The sequence below is a fragment of the Zingiber officinale genome, chromosome 3A, assembly GCF_018446385.1.
Source record: "Zingiber officinale cultivar Zhangliang chromosome 3A, Zo_v1.1, whole genome shotgun sequence".
Taxonomy (NCBI): Eukaryota; Viridiplantae; Streptophyta; class Magnoliopsida; order Zingiberales; family Zingiberaceae; genus Zingiber; species Zingiber officinale.
In genome coordinates, this window is record NC_055990.1 from 160,884,589 (window position 1) to 160,898,335 (window position 13,747).

The following is a 13,747-nucleotide window of genomic DNA, read 5'->3' on the forward strand; positions in this document are numbered from 1 at the left end:
ACTTTTAAAATTTTATGTCAAGTTCAGGGGGAGAGATTAATTAAAATTTTCCCTTTATTTAAAAATATTTTAAAATTTATGTTTGAAAAATGTTTTCTTAAACCTATTTTTGAAAAACTAAGCTGTTTTACTTTTTATTGAAAATTGATTAGATTTAACTTATTTTTTGAAAATTGAATTTAAAACTCTAGTTCTTAAAATTTGATTTTACTTAATTTTGACATTTTGATTTGAAAGTTAACTTTTACAAAAATTAGTTTTAAAAATTGATTTGTTATTGAAAATTGTGGAAATTAGATTTCTTTCAAAACTTAAGTTTACAAACTAAGCTTCTCAAAATCATTTTCCTTAATTTTGAAAATTGATTCTTTTACAAACTTAGTGTTGAAAAATAAATTTCAATCAGTTTTGAAAACTTAGTTTTGGAATTTTGATGTTGAGAACTTATGTTTGAAAAGTTGAAACTTACTTTGAAAATTTAACTTGCAAAAACTTAGTGTTGAAAATTATGGAAATTAGATTTTTCAAAAACTTAAGTTTACAAATTAAATCTTTTAATCCTTTTCAAACTCAGTTTTGGAATTTTTGAAAACTTATTTGAAAAGCATTTCAAAATTAAAACTTGTATGTGAGATTTTGTCTAAACTTGGCTATTTTTCTAAAATCTAAAAGCTAACGCTTTAAACAAGTTTCAAAAGTTTAAACTTCCCCAGATTATCATACAAACTTGACATGTTTTTTGTTTAAAGTCTATGCTTAGTTAATCCATACTTATTTTTGATGAATGCCAAAGGGGGAGAGTTAGGTGGTTAAGTTAGCTGAACCAAACTGAAAATACAAACTAACTTAAAAACCACATTAAATGCATGTTGTTTTATGCATATGTTTACACTAACTTAACCAGGTTGTCATTCCATCAAAAAGGGGGAGATTGTTGGTACGGTTTGCACTAACGATTTAACCCAGGTTTTGATGAATGACAAATCAGGTTAAGTTAGCTTGTTGTTGTCTAACACTCTGATCGAGTGTGCAGGAAAAGTCCAGACAGGTCGACGGGCTGACCAGATGTCTGGCGAGAAGTTCAAGCGGGTCGACGGGCTGACCGGACGCTTGGCGAGAAGTCCAGTTAGATCGACGGGCTGACTGGATAGCTGGTGAGAATTCCAAGCGGGTCGACGGGCTGACCGGACGCTTGGCGAGAAGTCCAGCTAGGTCGACGGGCTGACCGGATAGCTGGCGAGAAGTCCAAGCGGGTCGACGGGCTGACCGCTTGCGAGAAGTCCAGACGGGTCGACGGGCCGACCGTCGCGGTAAGTCACGGAGGGGAGTGATCTTGGGACGCGTTCGGGAAGGGAACATTAGGCGTCGATCCGACTTAGATCCATTTGGATATCTAAGTCGAGATCGTGACTAGATTCCGGAAAGACGGAATCTAAGTCATACTTTGCTTATCTATAAAACTGTGCTAACAATCTTTGCTGCAGGTACATTTGCCTCGGACTAACCTTTTCTTGCAGGAGAAGGACTTTCCGGAGAAGAGGGGTCCGGGCGCGGGAGGCAAGTTTTATCCCGATTGTGCGTCGTCACGTGGAGCTCACTGGTTGGACCTGCCACGTCTCACCAGGGCGCCTGGAAGGGATCCGGGGCGCCCTGAGCTTCATATAAAAGAAGGGGCAAGGGTAGAGCTTCAACAAGAACTTAGAATCCAAGATCTGCTGCTCTGTGCTCTTGCGACGCCACGAAAAGCTCTCCGACTCAGTGCTGGTTTTGTTTTAATTCTATTGTCGGTATTTTCTTTATCTGTCAATTCTTGTACTTAACTCTGTAATATTCGAATTGATAGTGATTGCCCAACGAAAGTGGTCAAGGACCACGGGCCTTCGAGTAGGAGTCGTCACAGGCTCCGAACGAAGTAAAAAAACATCTGTATCTATTTTACTTTTCCGCTGCGTTTAAACTCGTTGTTTTTCGAATCGATATTCACCCCCCCTCTATCGAATCTAACGGTCCTACAAAGTCAACCCCATTGACTTTTTCCAGTCGGGGTCTTCTTCTCCGGCTCCGTTCGCCTCAGACCGAGTCTTTTGCTCGCTTAGGTGATCTCTTCCATCCGGAATAGGGCTCACCCGAACCCAACTTCCGGTCTTCTCGAGCAGGCTTCCGCTCCCGCTTCTCGTCCCTCGGAAACGCCACGTGCTTCCTTCTCATCCGCCAGTGTACTCATCCGCAGTTTTCATCCCTCGGTCGCACCCCATGCCTACCTTCTCGCTAGCTGCATCTTGCTCCTCGAGCAGTCTTCCACTCCACCTTCTCGTCCCTCGGAACCACCGCACGCTTCCTTCTCGTCCGTCGATGTACTCTTCCGCAGTGCCTCATCCCTCGGACGCACTGCGTGTCGTCATTCTCGCTAGTTGCGTCTTCCGTTCGACTACCTGTGCTCCTAAGTTCCTGCACACTTAGACACTAGGTTAAAAACATACAGGATCTAACTTAACTTGTTGATCACACCAAAACAACTTTGGAGTTCCAACAGTCTATGCCTTTTAATTATACTCTCCCACTCCACATTAATGCCTCCTGTAGTTGGGTGCCACATTATATATTAGTGGCACAAGCATCTAAAATGGTACGATGAGATATACAAGTGGGACCCATTGTAGGCTAACCAGATGTCGCTCGACTGGGATCTACCAGCTTGGTCATGCTGAATAGAGCTATCCCCTTCACTCGACTTTTCCATTGTCGGAGGGTTGCATTTCACCCGGTCGAACATGCCGCCCGCCTGGCAGAGACTGTGGATCGGGGCATGTATTGCTCCTCTGCTTGGACATGTCATCCGTCCAGCCTTACTAGCCCGTTCGGTCAACTTTATTTGATCTATGGATCACATCTCTTTATTAGGGGTGTAAATAAACCGAATCGAGCCGAATATGTAGAAAAATTTAAGGCTCGAATTCGACTCGAAAAAGGTATATTCGAGTCGAACTCGATTTGAAGTTCAAAAAATTCAAATGTTTGGTTCGAATTCGAGTTCGGCTTGAAATATTCGAACATGTTTGCGAACTATTCGAATTATTGCTTGAAAATAGGTTCGAAAGCCTCAAAATTTATTTATTTAATATATATTTAACTTATATTAATAAATATGAAGGCTTGCGAACGGCTCGAACAATATAATTTAGACTCGAGTTCGGTTCGAAAAAAAGTTCGAACATGTTCAAGTTTGTTTCGAATTCGATAAATTTGAATACAAATCGAATATTTTTCGAGTCGACTCAAAAAACTTACGAGCCTGCTCGATTCATTTATAGCCCTACTCTTTATCCACCTTAATTTTAACCTCCATACTAAATCTTTCCTATTTAAACCCATATTAATCATGGTTCATCATCATCCAATCAATCCTTATTTTGAATTCTTTTTTATGACTTATTTCTTTCTAAAATATTACGTGGAATCATTCGGAAATAATTGTTAGGGTGACCACTTCACTTTTAGCCTAAGAGAATGATTCGCAGGGTAAATTGATCCAGACTCTTCACAACAGCCTAACCTTTTGCGGTGCAATTGACGTGTACAACTTTATTGGAAATTAAATTTAAGATAATTTTTATTGGTGGGAATGGGAAGGATTTCTTTATTTTTGTTATTGTTATAAAGGATATTTCACGCTACTCTTTCATTTGAAAAATATTATTATTTCATAATTATTATAATATAACTAAATTTACTATAATATATTAAAATACTTTAAATAATTTTAATTACAATTATTTTAATATTGATCAACACCGTTTAAAAAATTTGTTAAAAGATTTATAGTTTAAACTAAAATTAGAATAATATTAAGTAGTTGCCATTTAAAAGTGTTTGGACCAGTTTTGAGGAAAAATTCTAGCATTTTGATTAAAACTACCGTAAAATGTTTCAAATATCCAAACGTACGTTAATTTTAAAATTATCTTGTACCCAATACTCAATTTTCCCCTTCCGCTCATTCTCTGATTACTACAGCATAACAATCGTTTCAGACATAAGTTTTTTTTAAAGACAGTTACAAAATCTTCCGTGATTAATAATTATCGTTGTTCATATAATATGCCAAATTAATATTTGAAGATAAAAATATATATAATAAAAGAATTTAAAAAACATATCTTACTTAGTATATTCTTCTGAGTTTTCTATATTCATTGATTAATTTTAATTAAAATATAAATACATATTACTTGGTTTGATGTCATTTTAAGTTTTTAGGTTCATCAATTTATTTTGATTAAAATTGACTGATGAAGTTAAAAAGTTTTAAATAATATTGAATTAAGTACTATGTATTAGCCTAATTCTTTTGATTATATCTATATACTCAATTATTAATTTGACATATTATATTAAAAATAATATTATTTTAAACACAAATAAGATTTTTTTAATCATTTTAAAATATATTCGACACTCGATTCTACATCTTTATCACAAAGTTATATATTATCATATCAATTGATTAAAAAAATTTTAATGATAAAAAAATTGATTTCAATAAAAAAATTATTACTTTTAATATATTATATTAATATTTAAGAACATAGATATAATTAAAAAATAGATTAAATTAATATTCAAGAATATAGTTATAATTAAAAAAACTAGATAAATATATAAAATATGATATCATATCATTTTAAACTCTTTAAATCGATAAATTAATTTCGGCTATAATTGACGAATATACAAAAGTGCTCATAACATATAACCAAGTCTTAAACGTTCATCATTTTGTTTAACCTGAATAGAATTTTTTAATTTAATAAAAAAATAATAAATGACTAGATGTAGCTTAAAGTTATTGTTCAAGCAATTGATTATACTTTTTTTTTAATAATTAAATAATAATAAAATTTTCAATATAGTATACCAAATCTGATATTTTAGAGTATGAATATAATTAGGAGAATTAGAAGGAGAATTAGACGAATACATAAAACTTGATTTTATATCATTCTGAGCTTTTAAGATTCATCGATAGATTTTGATTAAAATCAATTTATGGATCTAGATAGTTTGAAATGATATGCAATCAAATATTATATATTTATCTAGTTCTTATGATTATATTCATCTTCTCATATATCAATTTGACAAACTATATTAAGAGTAATGATTTTTTATGATAATTATTTTATTATTAAAAAAGATGTTTTAATCGGTTACTAGAATGTATAGCAATCGATTTAACATATTTCTATAATTATGAACATTAATTTTAATAGATGGCTACATAGTAGCAACATTAAAATCTTTTTGTTGTCCAGGGATATTGGTTGGTGTAATGGTGACCTCCAATGGATAACCAAGTAATCAAAAGTTTGAACCATAGCTGCGGCGCATTGCAATGAATTTTTTTCTTCCCTCCGTAAGCACTTCTCAAAGCTGGATATCTATATTTTTTGTTTTTAATGATTGAAAAATCTAATTCGTATTCAAAAAAATATTATTTGCAATACATTGTGTCAAATTGATATTTGAAAGTATAAATATCTTCGGAAGAACCAAGACAATATGAATATCTTAAGAAGAACCAAGGCAGATCTAGAATTTTAAATTTAGGGGGTATATATTAAGTGACAAAAATAATTATCATCAAAATTTGCTCACCTTCAAACGATTGCATATTAATTAACTGCCTCTAAATTCTCGATTTAGGGTCAGAATCATGCTCAAAACTCCATAGAAATTATCATCCTAAGTTGCACGGTGTAGACGAGATGACGACGGTGAATAAGTCCACGTGTAACTCCGACACGAAACAAGGGTTGATGGCTCAGCTTAAGGTCATGATATTACTTTGAGATTTTGGTATCATACTATCAATAGAAAGCTTAGGTCACGAGATTTTCAAATATATAATCAATTTCGAATTCAGACTATCAACAGTGGCACAATCAACAGTGAAAAAAAAGCTGTAAGAATTTTGGAGTAAATTGAGGAAGATCATTATGTTCCTCCATCTTAACATAGAATGTCTGTATAGTAAATTAGGAAAATTTTCTATATATATATAGTAATAAACTAATAATATCATTACTATTTAATTAAGGATCAATCCAATAAAAATATAAGATTAATATTTTTTTTTTTTGAAGGTTTTTATTGTTTAAATGAAAGTGTCATTTAAATTTTTTATTCAAATGTAAGCACCAATATCTCCTAAAATAGTCTTAGCCCATCTGTCCTAACACTCGTCACATGAATTAGGGCTAAAGTACCATTACTCTAAAATGACATTTTTCCTAATGTATAGGTGCACAATTTGATGAGTGGTGGTGGCAGACTAAGTTGAGATGTGAAAATTCTACATATTAATGCATGTAGTGCTACAATTAAGTTATTACATGGATTAAGGTATTGGCAGCGGCTAGCGCAATCATAAAAATTAAGATTAGTATACTCAGGGGTATTATTGTACAACAAAGAAAATAACTATAACGGATCAAAAGGGATTCCTTTTCAATCGAGACATAATATCCGCTGGAGGCATTAACCAAGGAGGATTTACACGTGGATTGACAGTCGTGACTTCCTAGTTCTCATGTGCATCCACTTCGGAGGAGAATTAGACGAATACATGATTTAATTAGTCTCATTTTAAGTTTTTTAAGTTTATCAGTCGATTTTAGCCGATATTAACTGATGGATCTATAAAGATTGCAATGAATAAAATTAAATTCTATGTAGTCATTTAGTCTCCTTGATTATATTCATGCGTATAAATATCAATTTGATAATTATATTATATAAAAATAACGTATTTTTTATCATAAAAAATTATATTTTAATCATTTTTTACACTATAGTAATCGATTTGGCGAGTAGGAAAGTTATTGAGATTCAATCAAAGTATCATATTAGAAAGATTTGGTAAAGATCATGGGGTTAAAAGGATGCAAGATATCTCCATTGGCATGAGACCTTTTGGGGAAAGTCCAAGAGTAAAGTCATGAGGGTCTAGGCTCAAAGTGGACAATATCATGCCATTGTGGAGATATGTGAACATCCTTTGACACAACAAATGGTATCAGAACCATGGTACAATCAGATACCATGTGGGGGGTGGCCGAATGCTTGCAAGTAGGCCCGAAGTAGGTCAAGGTGACCGGACGTGGATGCTTGCGGGGAGGCCCAGAGCAGGTCAGGATGACCGGATGCTCGCGGGGAGGCTCGGATCATGAGAGTAATTGTGGTTCTTCGTTTGAGGGGAGGATTGTTGGGGTTCAATCAAAGTCCCACATTGGAAAGATTTGGTAAAAATCATGGGGTTAAAAGGATGCAAGATATCTCCATTGACATGAGACGTTTTAGGGAGAGCCCAAGAGCAAAGCCATGAGAGTCTAGGTCTAAAGTAGACAATATCATACTATTGTGGAGATATATGGACATTCTTTGTTTACAACAAAAGTAAAATGGATATTGAATATGTAATTTAATAATTTTAAAACTAAGATTAATATTTAGTTATTTCTGAAAATTTCTCAAGCGGTTCTATAATTTATCATTAAATTATTACTTTTAGTTAAATTTATTATAATAATTTATCATTATTACTTATTATTAATTAATCGATTTTAATTGAAATCGATAAATCTAGGTAATTTAAAATAATATAAAATTAAATTCTATATATTTATTTAATTTTCTTGATTATATTCATACGTTCAAAATATTAATTTTCACAAATTATAGTATAAATAGTATATTTTTATCATAAAAAATATGTTTAAATTATTTTTAGACATAGTAATCGATTTGACAAATGAGAGGAGAATAAAATAGGTATTGAATATGTAATTTAATAATTTTAACACTAGGATATGAAATTTAGGTATTTCTGAAATATTCTATGCGGTTCTATAATTTGCCATTAAAACTATTAATATTAGTTAAACTTATTACAATATCACTTATTATTTTAGTAAATAGTTTTAACCCAACAAAACAGGACCTTGGGTCCACCGTCGTCCAATAAAAAGACGAGTTGCTTCGGGAGTCATTAAATATTTTTTTATTAAGGGTGACAGTTTTATTTTAATACGGCGGTAGGCTATAAACGGATAGTTTGATCTACCTCCCTTCTCAAATTACATAATTTGAGTAACCTAATTAACCTTTTTACTACGATTACGCTGAACCACAAAACGGGTAAGTCACATGGGTATCTGGTTCGAGTAGGAGAAAGTTTTTTTTACATTAACTGGACGCGACGTCGACGAGGCATCTCTCCCGATTGTCGCTCCGCTGCCGGATCCACAAACCACCCAGTCGCTGCGGAAGACCACGCCCGCCGGCCGGCTGAGCAGACATCCTGATAATTTCTGAAACCCTAGTTAGTCCTTGTTCCACATTATGTTCTTGCCGCGTTTTCCCTGGTTTTGCTTGTTCAGATTTCTTGGAAAGCTTATGTCTTGTCGTTAGGGTTTCGAGTTGCGGACGGTTCGGTTATGGAACTCCTGCTTCTGGGAACAACTTTGTTTGATCCGCTTGTACGTTTGATTTCTCTTAAAGATTGTAGTTGGATTTGGTTTCTCGATTCTTTTACCAGTGTGGTAGATTCTTAGTTTTTTATGTGTAACTATTATCTTTTCATCTTCTTGCTAAAATTTCCGGGGATTAGAGGCCTAATGGAGTTTTGTTGATGGAGTACCTTGATTTGGATCTTTAGGTTGTGCTTAAGAGATTCTGGTTGTTTGCTTCCTTTGCGAGTGATTGAACGAGTGCCAAAACGAAGCCATGTCTGCTGCCACTGCCGGAGCGGCTGCAGCATCGTCAATTTCTAACAGCAGTGCTTCTCTGAGTTTAGACACCAATGGGAAACCAAATACACGGAGGAGAACAATGGTAGTTGTTGAGAAGAGATTAACCAATGATGGTCTTACTGAAGGAGTAAATGGGGTTTTGAATGGGAAGGATCTGAGCCATACGATAAAAGGAGAATCTGTGGTTGAGAGAATGAAAGACTATTCCAAGTTGAAGAAAGGGCTGATTACTTCATCCAACGTATCTCCACGACACAGAAGAGATGCCCCAAAACCTGTAAAGCCCAAGTGGCAGACTGTTCTGAGTGTTCTTACCAAGAATTGTCTGCTTCTTACTTCACTTTTGTGGTTGGGACAGACTATATGGAAATGGACTTACAACACTCGTGATAATGTTAATTCGCCCTTTGTTGCTTTGGAGTACGAAAGTAGAATTTCTGAAGTTGAGACATCTTTAAAGAAGACTGCCAAGATGTTACAGGTCCAGTTAGATGCAATTGACAAGAAAATTGGGAGTGAGATTGGCATGGCGACCAAAGAATTCATTAAGCGAATCGAAAGTCAAGGTACATTATTTGATGATGGGTTCAAGAAGTTGGAATCCATAACTGATTCTTTGGAGAAGTCTTTGGGTGAGTTGAAAGAATTGGGTCTCATTTCAAGAGAAGAATTTGAGAAACATGTCGACGAGTTACAGAACAGCAAAAGTGTAGACGATAGAAGTAGAAATCTGGATTTGGATCAAATTAGGGTTTTCGCAGTGAATGTTGTTCAGGAAGAGATAGAAAAGCATGCAGCTGATGGGCTTGGAAGAGTTGATTATGCTTTAGCTTCTGGCGGGGCTAAGATAGTTAGGCACTCAACACCTTATGGTTTTAAGAAAGGTACCAATTCACATAAGATGCTGACACCGAGCTTTGGAGAACCTGGACAGTGTTTTTCTTTGCAAGGAAGCAGTGGATTTGTTGAGATTAGGTTAAGAACAGGGATAATTCCTGAGGCTATCACTTTGGAGCATGTCGCGAAGGTGCGTTTTGTTATTAGTTGTTTGTTTTACTTCCTTATGTGCTACTGTTAGATCACAATGATAATATTGATGTATGTATGAATCATTCATTACTATCCTATATTTTTCTGGTCTTTCCTAAAGTAACATGCATGTATGTCCATTTGCCATGCTAATATTGTTCAATTTTTAAACACAACATTTTCTAACCCTTCCATGTATAATTACGTTGACCCTGGTACACATATGAGGTTCTACTATGTTATTTTGTGACAATAACTCTACTTTGGACTTTCCAAAGAGAGTAGGTGGTTTCCAATCAGTTATTAAATTTACTTGGCATTCCAATGCTTCAAGTTCCCATAATGGATGAGAAATCAAGCCACTAGCATAGCAGACCACATTCACAACTAAACATTCTCATTAAGCAAAACATGATTAATAAAACTGGCAATAGATATGAAAGTTGATTACAATAACATAATTCTAGACTTAACAAAGGGAGCAATGTGTTCGTTAGCATTCTCCAATACAATAGAACCCTACTGTTTGAGTTGCAAGCTCAAACAGTTGGAACCCTACTGGACAATTGGCAATGTGTTCATTAGCATTCTCCAATACCTGTTTTTTTAGGCTTTGAATAATATAATTCAATTACTCATCATAGAGTTCTTTTGTTCATATAGAATCCTCACTGTGCGATGAAATTTTTTGTTTTCACTGAGACATATCTTAATGCCTCTCCTGAATGTATGATATGCTGATGCAGAGTGTAGCATATGACAGATCGACTGCCCCAAGAGATTGTCGTGTATCTGCCTGGTTTGAGTCACCCAAAGATGGCCTATCGAGTAACCCCAACCAGGTTGTCACCTTAACCGAGTTCTCCTATGATCTAGAGAAGAGCAATGCACAAACCTTTGACGTCAAGGCAAGCAACTCTGGCATTATTAACATGGTTAGGTTCGACTTCACCTCCAACCACGGGAACTTGGCTCATACCTGCATCTACCGATTCAGGGTGCACGGTTATGAACCTGGCTCTCCTTCAGCTATGGGTTTGTAGGACTGAGAGAGCATGCTGGTGTATTAGCTTGTACTCTTTTTTTTTTTGTTTCTAAATCAGGTATGTTGCGGTAATGAGATGAACGTTACCCTTAATCGTTATTGTAGTTTAGTTGTGACCTGTATAATGTTTTCCTTCACATTTTATTGGATTATGTGGATGGTGTCTAGCTAATTCTCAGCACTATGAATTTAAAAAGAAGATAACATAGGCACTTTAAACACCCAAGAGTAGTCCAACTAAGTATGCACATTGTTTTAAGTAATCAAAATCTTCAAGTAGATTTGGTTGTCTAAACTTTGTAGCTATTCTTAACTAATGTTAAGACCATGCAGCGAACCAAGGGAACAGAGGCACTATAAAATCTTCAAGAATCTAACGAGAGATCTGTTGAGAGATTAGATTTTCGGGTATGGAGCCAGGGAACTGGGAGATCCAAGCATAGATACATCACCCCCGGACATGTTTTTGCCATTTTTGTTTAGATAAACAATGGACTTTCATTGTTTATTAACTTTAACATGCTACTCTTTCTGAATACAAATGTAAATATTTGTGTTTTAGGATTTTATTTCAGTAGAGAGAATCTATTGATTACTTTCAGAAATACATATTCTTAAGTCTTTGAAATATATTTTTCCTGACGCATACGGCTCCAGATTCGCAGACATAACTGAGGATGTTTTTGATAAAGAATCTATCTACTAGGTCAAAATAAACTGCCAAAAACTAAGATTAATTCATCAATAGCACCTGTATGTTTTTAATTGGTTTCATGTGTTTAAGAACAAAAAGAAACTGCCATACCTTTAATAAACATATTTCCTCGAAAAATGGGCAACTTCCCCAGATGTAAATTGGCATTGCAAAGTTGGAAAAATAGCAAAAGATGTTGCATTCCTCAAGAGCATGTGGTGTTGTACGCTGTGGTGACCAATGATTTAGGAAGTATCAATCATGCTTATTATTGTTCTCAAGGTGAAGTCACGTGTAGAAGGTATGAATCATGTGCACCTGTGTGTGTTCTTGAGCCCAGTTGCCTATTTCGTGCATGTTGTTTCAGATGATCATGCTCGCATAAGTAGAAACCTGTAAGTTCAATTACAGAGAATGGCTAGACGCTGAGTTGCTAACGAGAAACTTAAGAGGAGTGTTTTAATTCCTCTGGTTCTTTCTTAGATTTTGCGATATCGTTTCTTTAATCTTCTCTGCTAGCAACGTTGGCTGGGCTTCCAATGGAAGAAAGCGTAGCCTTCCCAATCAATTGCTGCACGCAAACCATCCCTCTCGTGGACAAAAAGAATCTCATTCATGGATCATCCTCCTGTTCTCCTTCCATGGGAGAGAGGCATCTCGGTGAGCTACCCGGGGACAAAGACAAAGACGACGATGGCGATGAACACGCTGCCATTGAAGAGCTTGAACGCCGAATTTGGAGAGACGAGATGCTGCTGAAGCGCTTGAAGGAGCAACGGCAGAACCAGCACAAGGCGCAAGGCGACTCCGCAAAGAACGAGCAAGCCAGACGGAAGAAGAAGATGTCTCGCGCCCAGGACGGCCTGCTCAGACACATGCTCAGAATGATGGAAACATGCCGCGCCCGAGGATTCGTATACGGTATAATTACAGAGAAGGGGAAGCCTGTGAGCGGCGCATCCGACAATTTGAGAGGCTGGTGGAAGGAAAAAGTCAGGTTCCACCGCCACGGACCTGCAGCTATCGCAAAGCATCAGGCTGACAATGCAATTCCGGGTTCAGATGGCGGCGGCGCGAAGCCCGGTGCTGCGGCAGGGTCTCATGTCTTGCAGGAGCTGCAAGACACGACTTTGGGTTCGCTCCTGTCGGCCCTCATGCCGCATTGCGATCCGCCTCAGAGAAGGTTTCCCCTGGAGAAGGGAATCGCGCCGCCTTGGTGGCGGGGAAGAGGACTGGTGGCCTCAGATGGGGACACTCGCTGACCGAGGCCCGCCGCCGTACAGGAAGCCCCACGATCTGAAAAAAGCTTGGAAGGTCAGCGTCCTGACTGCTGTCGTCAAGCATATGCTGCCTGATATCCACAAGATCCGTAGGATGGTGAGGCAGTCCAGGCGCCTTCAGGATAAGATGACGGCCAAGGAGAGCGCGGCATGGCTGGCTGCCGTGAAGCAGGAGGAAGATGTGTACGCGAAGAACAAGCTCCAGTTCCCTTCGTCGTGTAGCTCCCAGACGAATCCAACTGCCATCGACATTTCTAGTCTGGGAATTTCTTCCGACGGACAGAGATCGATCAGCGACTTGATGGGGTTCTATGAAAACGAGATCAATGACGACGAGCCCATGAACTCAAGTCCTCAAGACCAACGTTTTCAGCCCGGGATTCAAACAGATGGCAGAGTGAGTCGCTTGATGCCAGTTTTTGAGCAGAGATACAAGAACAAAATCGGCGAAAGCTTCTCTTCTGGTATCAGTGACATATCATTTCATAAGACTGGAGCTTCCAATTGGTTTCAGTGAGGAAATTTGGAAATGGCAGCTTCAATGGTCAGTAACGCTGTTAGCTCATCCTGTACTAAGAATCTACTTTAGATGCTAGTGCTCGGCTCTGGAGCTTGTTCGAGCTTGCTTTGTACCGAATCTAATGCACAGATTTTGCCTTATTTACTGGCTTACTGATTTGTTGCCGATTTAGTATTTGGATCTTGATGCACTTGCTTGAACTTTAGATTATGAATTTAGAAATTTTATTATGAATTTGCACTTTTAGCTAATAGATTATGAACTTTAAATTTTATAGAAACAGTATATAATTACATGTGGATTCTTTAATTATACAATAATATATATATTTTATTATTTTGGTAATATTTTATTGCCTGAATATATTCA

The 13,747-nt window shown here is 36.6% G+C and overlaps 2 protein-coding genes across 3 annotated transcripts; both read left to right on the forward strand.

Annotated features, from left to right (window-relative positions):
* Positions 1-8,194: 8,194 nt before the first annotated feature.
* On the forward strand, positions 8,195-11,056 carry LOC122053134 (SUN domain-containing protein 1-like). Of its 2 annotated transcripts, XM_042615035.1 has the most exons (4): positions 8,195-8,380; positions 8,470-8,537; positions 8,717-9,837; positions 10,586-11,056. In XM_042615035.1, exons 3-4 carry the CDS (start codon positions 8,785-8,787, stop codon positions 10,880-10,882), a joined length of 1,350 nt encoding a protein of 449 aa, XP_042470969.1. In that variant the 5' UTR covers positions 8,195-8,380; positions 8,470-8,537; positions 8,717-8,784; the 3' UTR covers positions 10,883-11,056. The 2 variants fall into 2 exon arrangements, with proteins under 2 accessions (XP_042470969.1, XP_042470970.1); XM_042615036.1 differs by lacking the exon at positions 8,470-8,537.
* A 1,061-nt stretch (positions 11,057-12,117) lies between these two features.
* Positions 12,118-13,375, forward strand: LOC122050844 (protein ETHYLENE-INSENSITIVE 3-like 1a). Its single transcript, XM_042611717.1, has 2 exons — positions 12,118-12,525; positions 12,641-13,375. The coding sequence occupies exons 1-2, from the start codon at positions 12,118-12,120 to the stop codon at positions 13,373-13,375; spliced, it is 1,143 nt and encodes a 380-aa protein (XP_042467651.1).
* Positions 13,376-13,747: the final 372 nt, after the last annotated feature.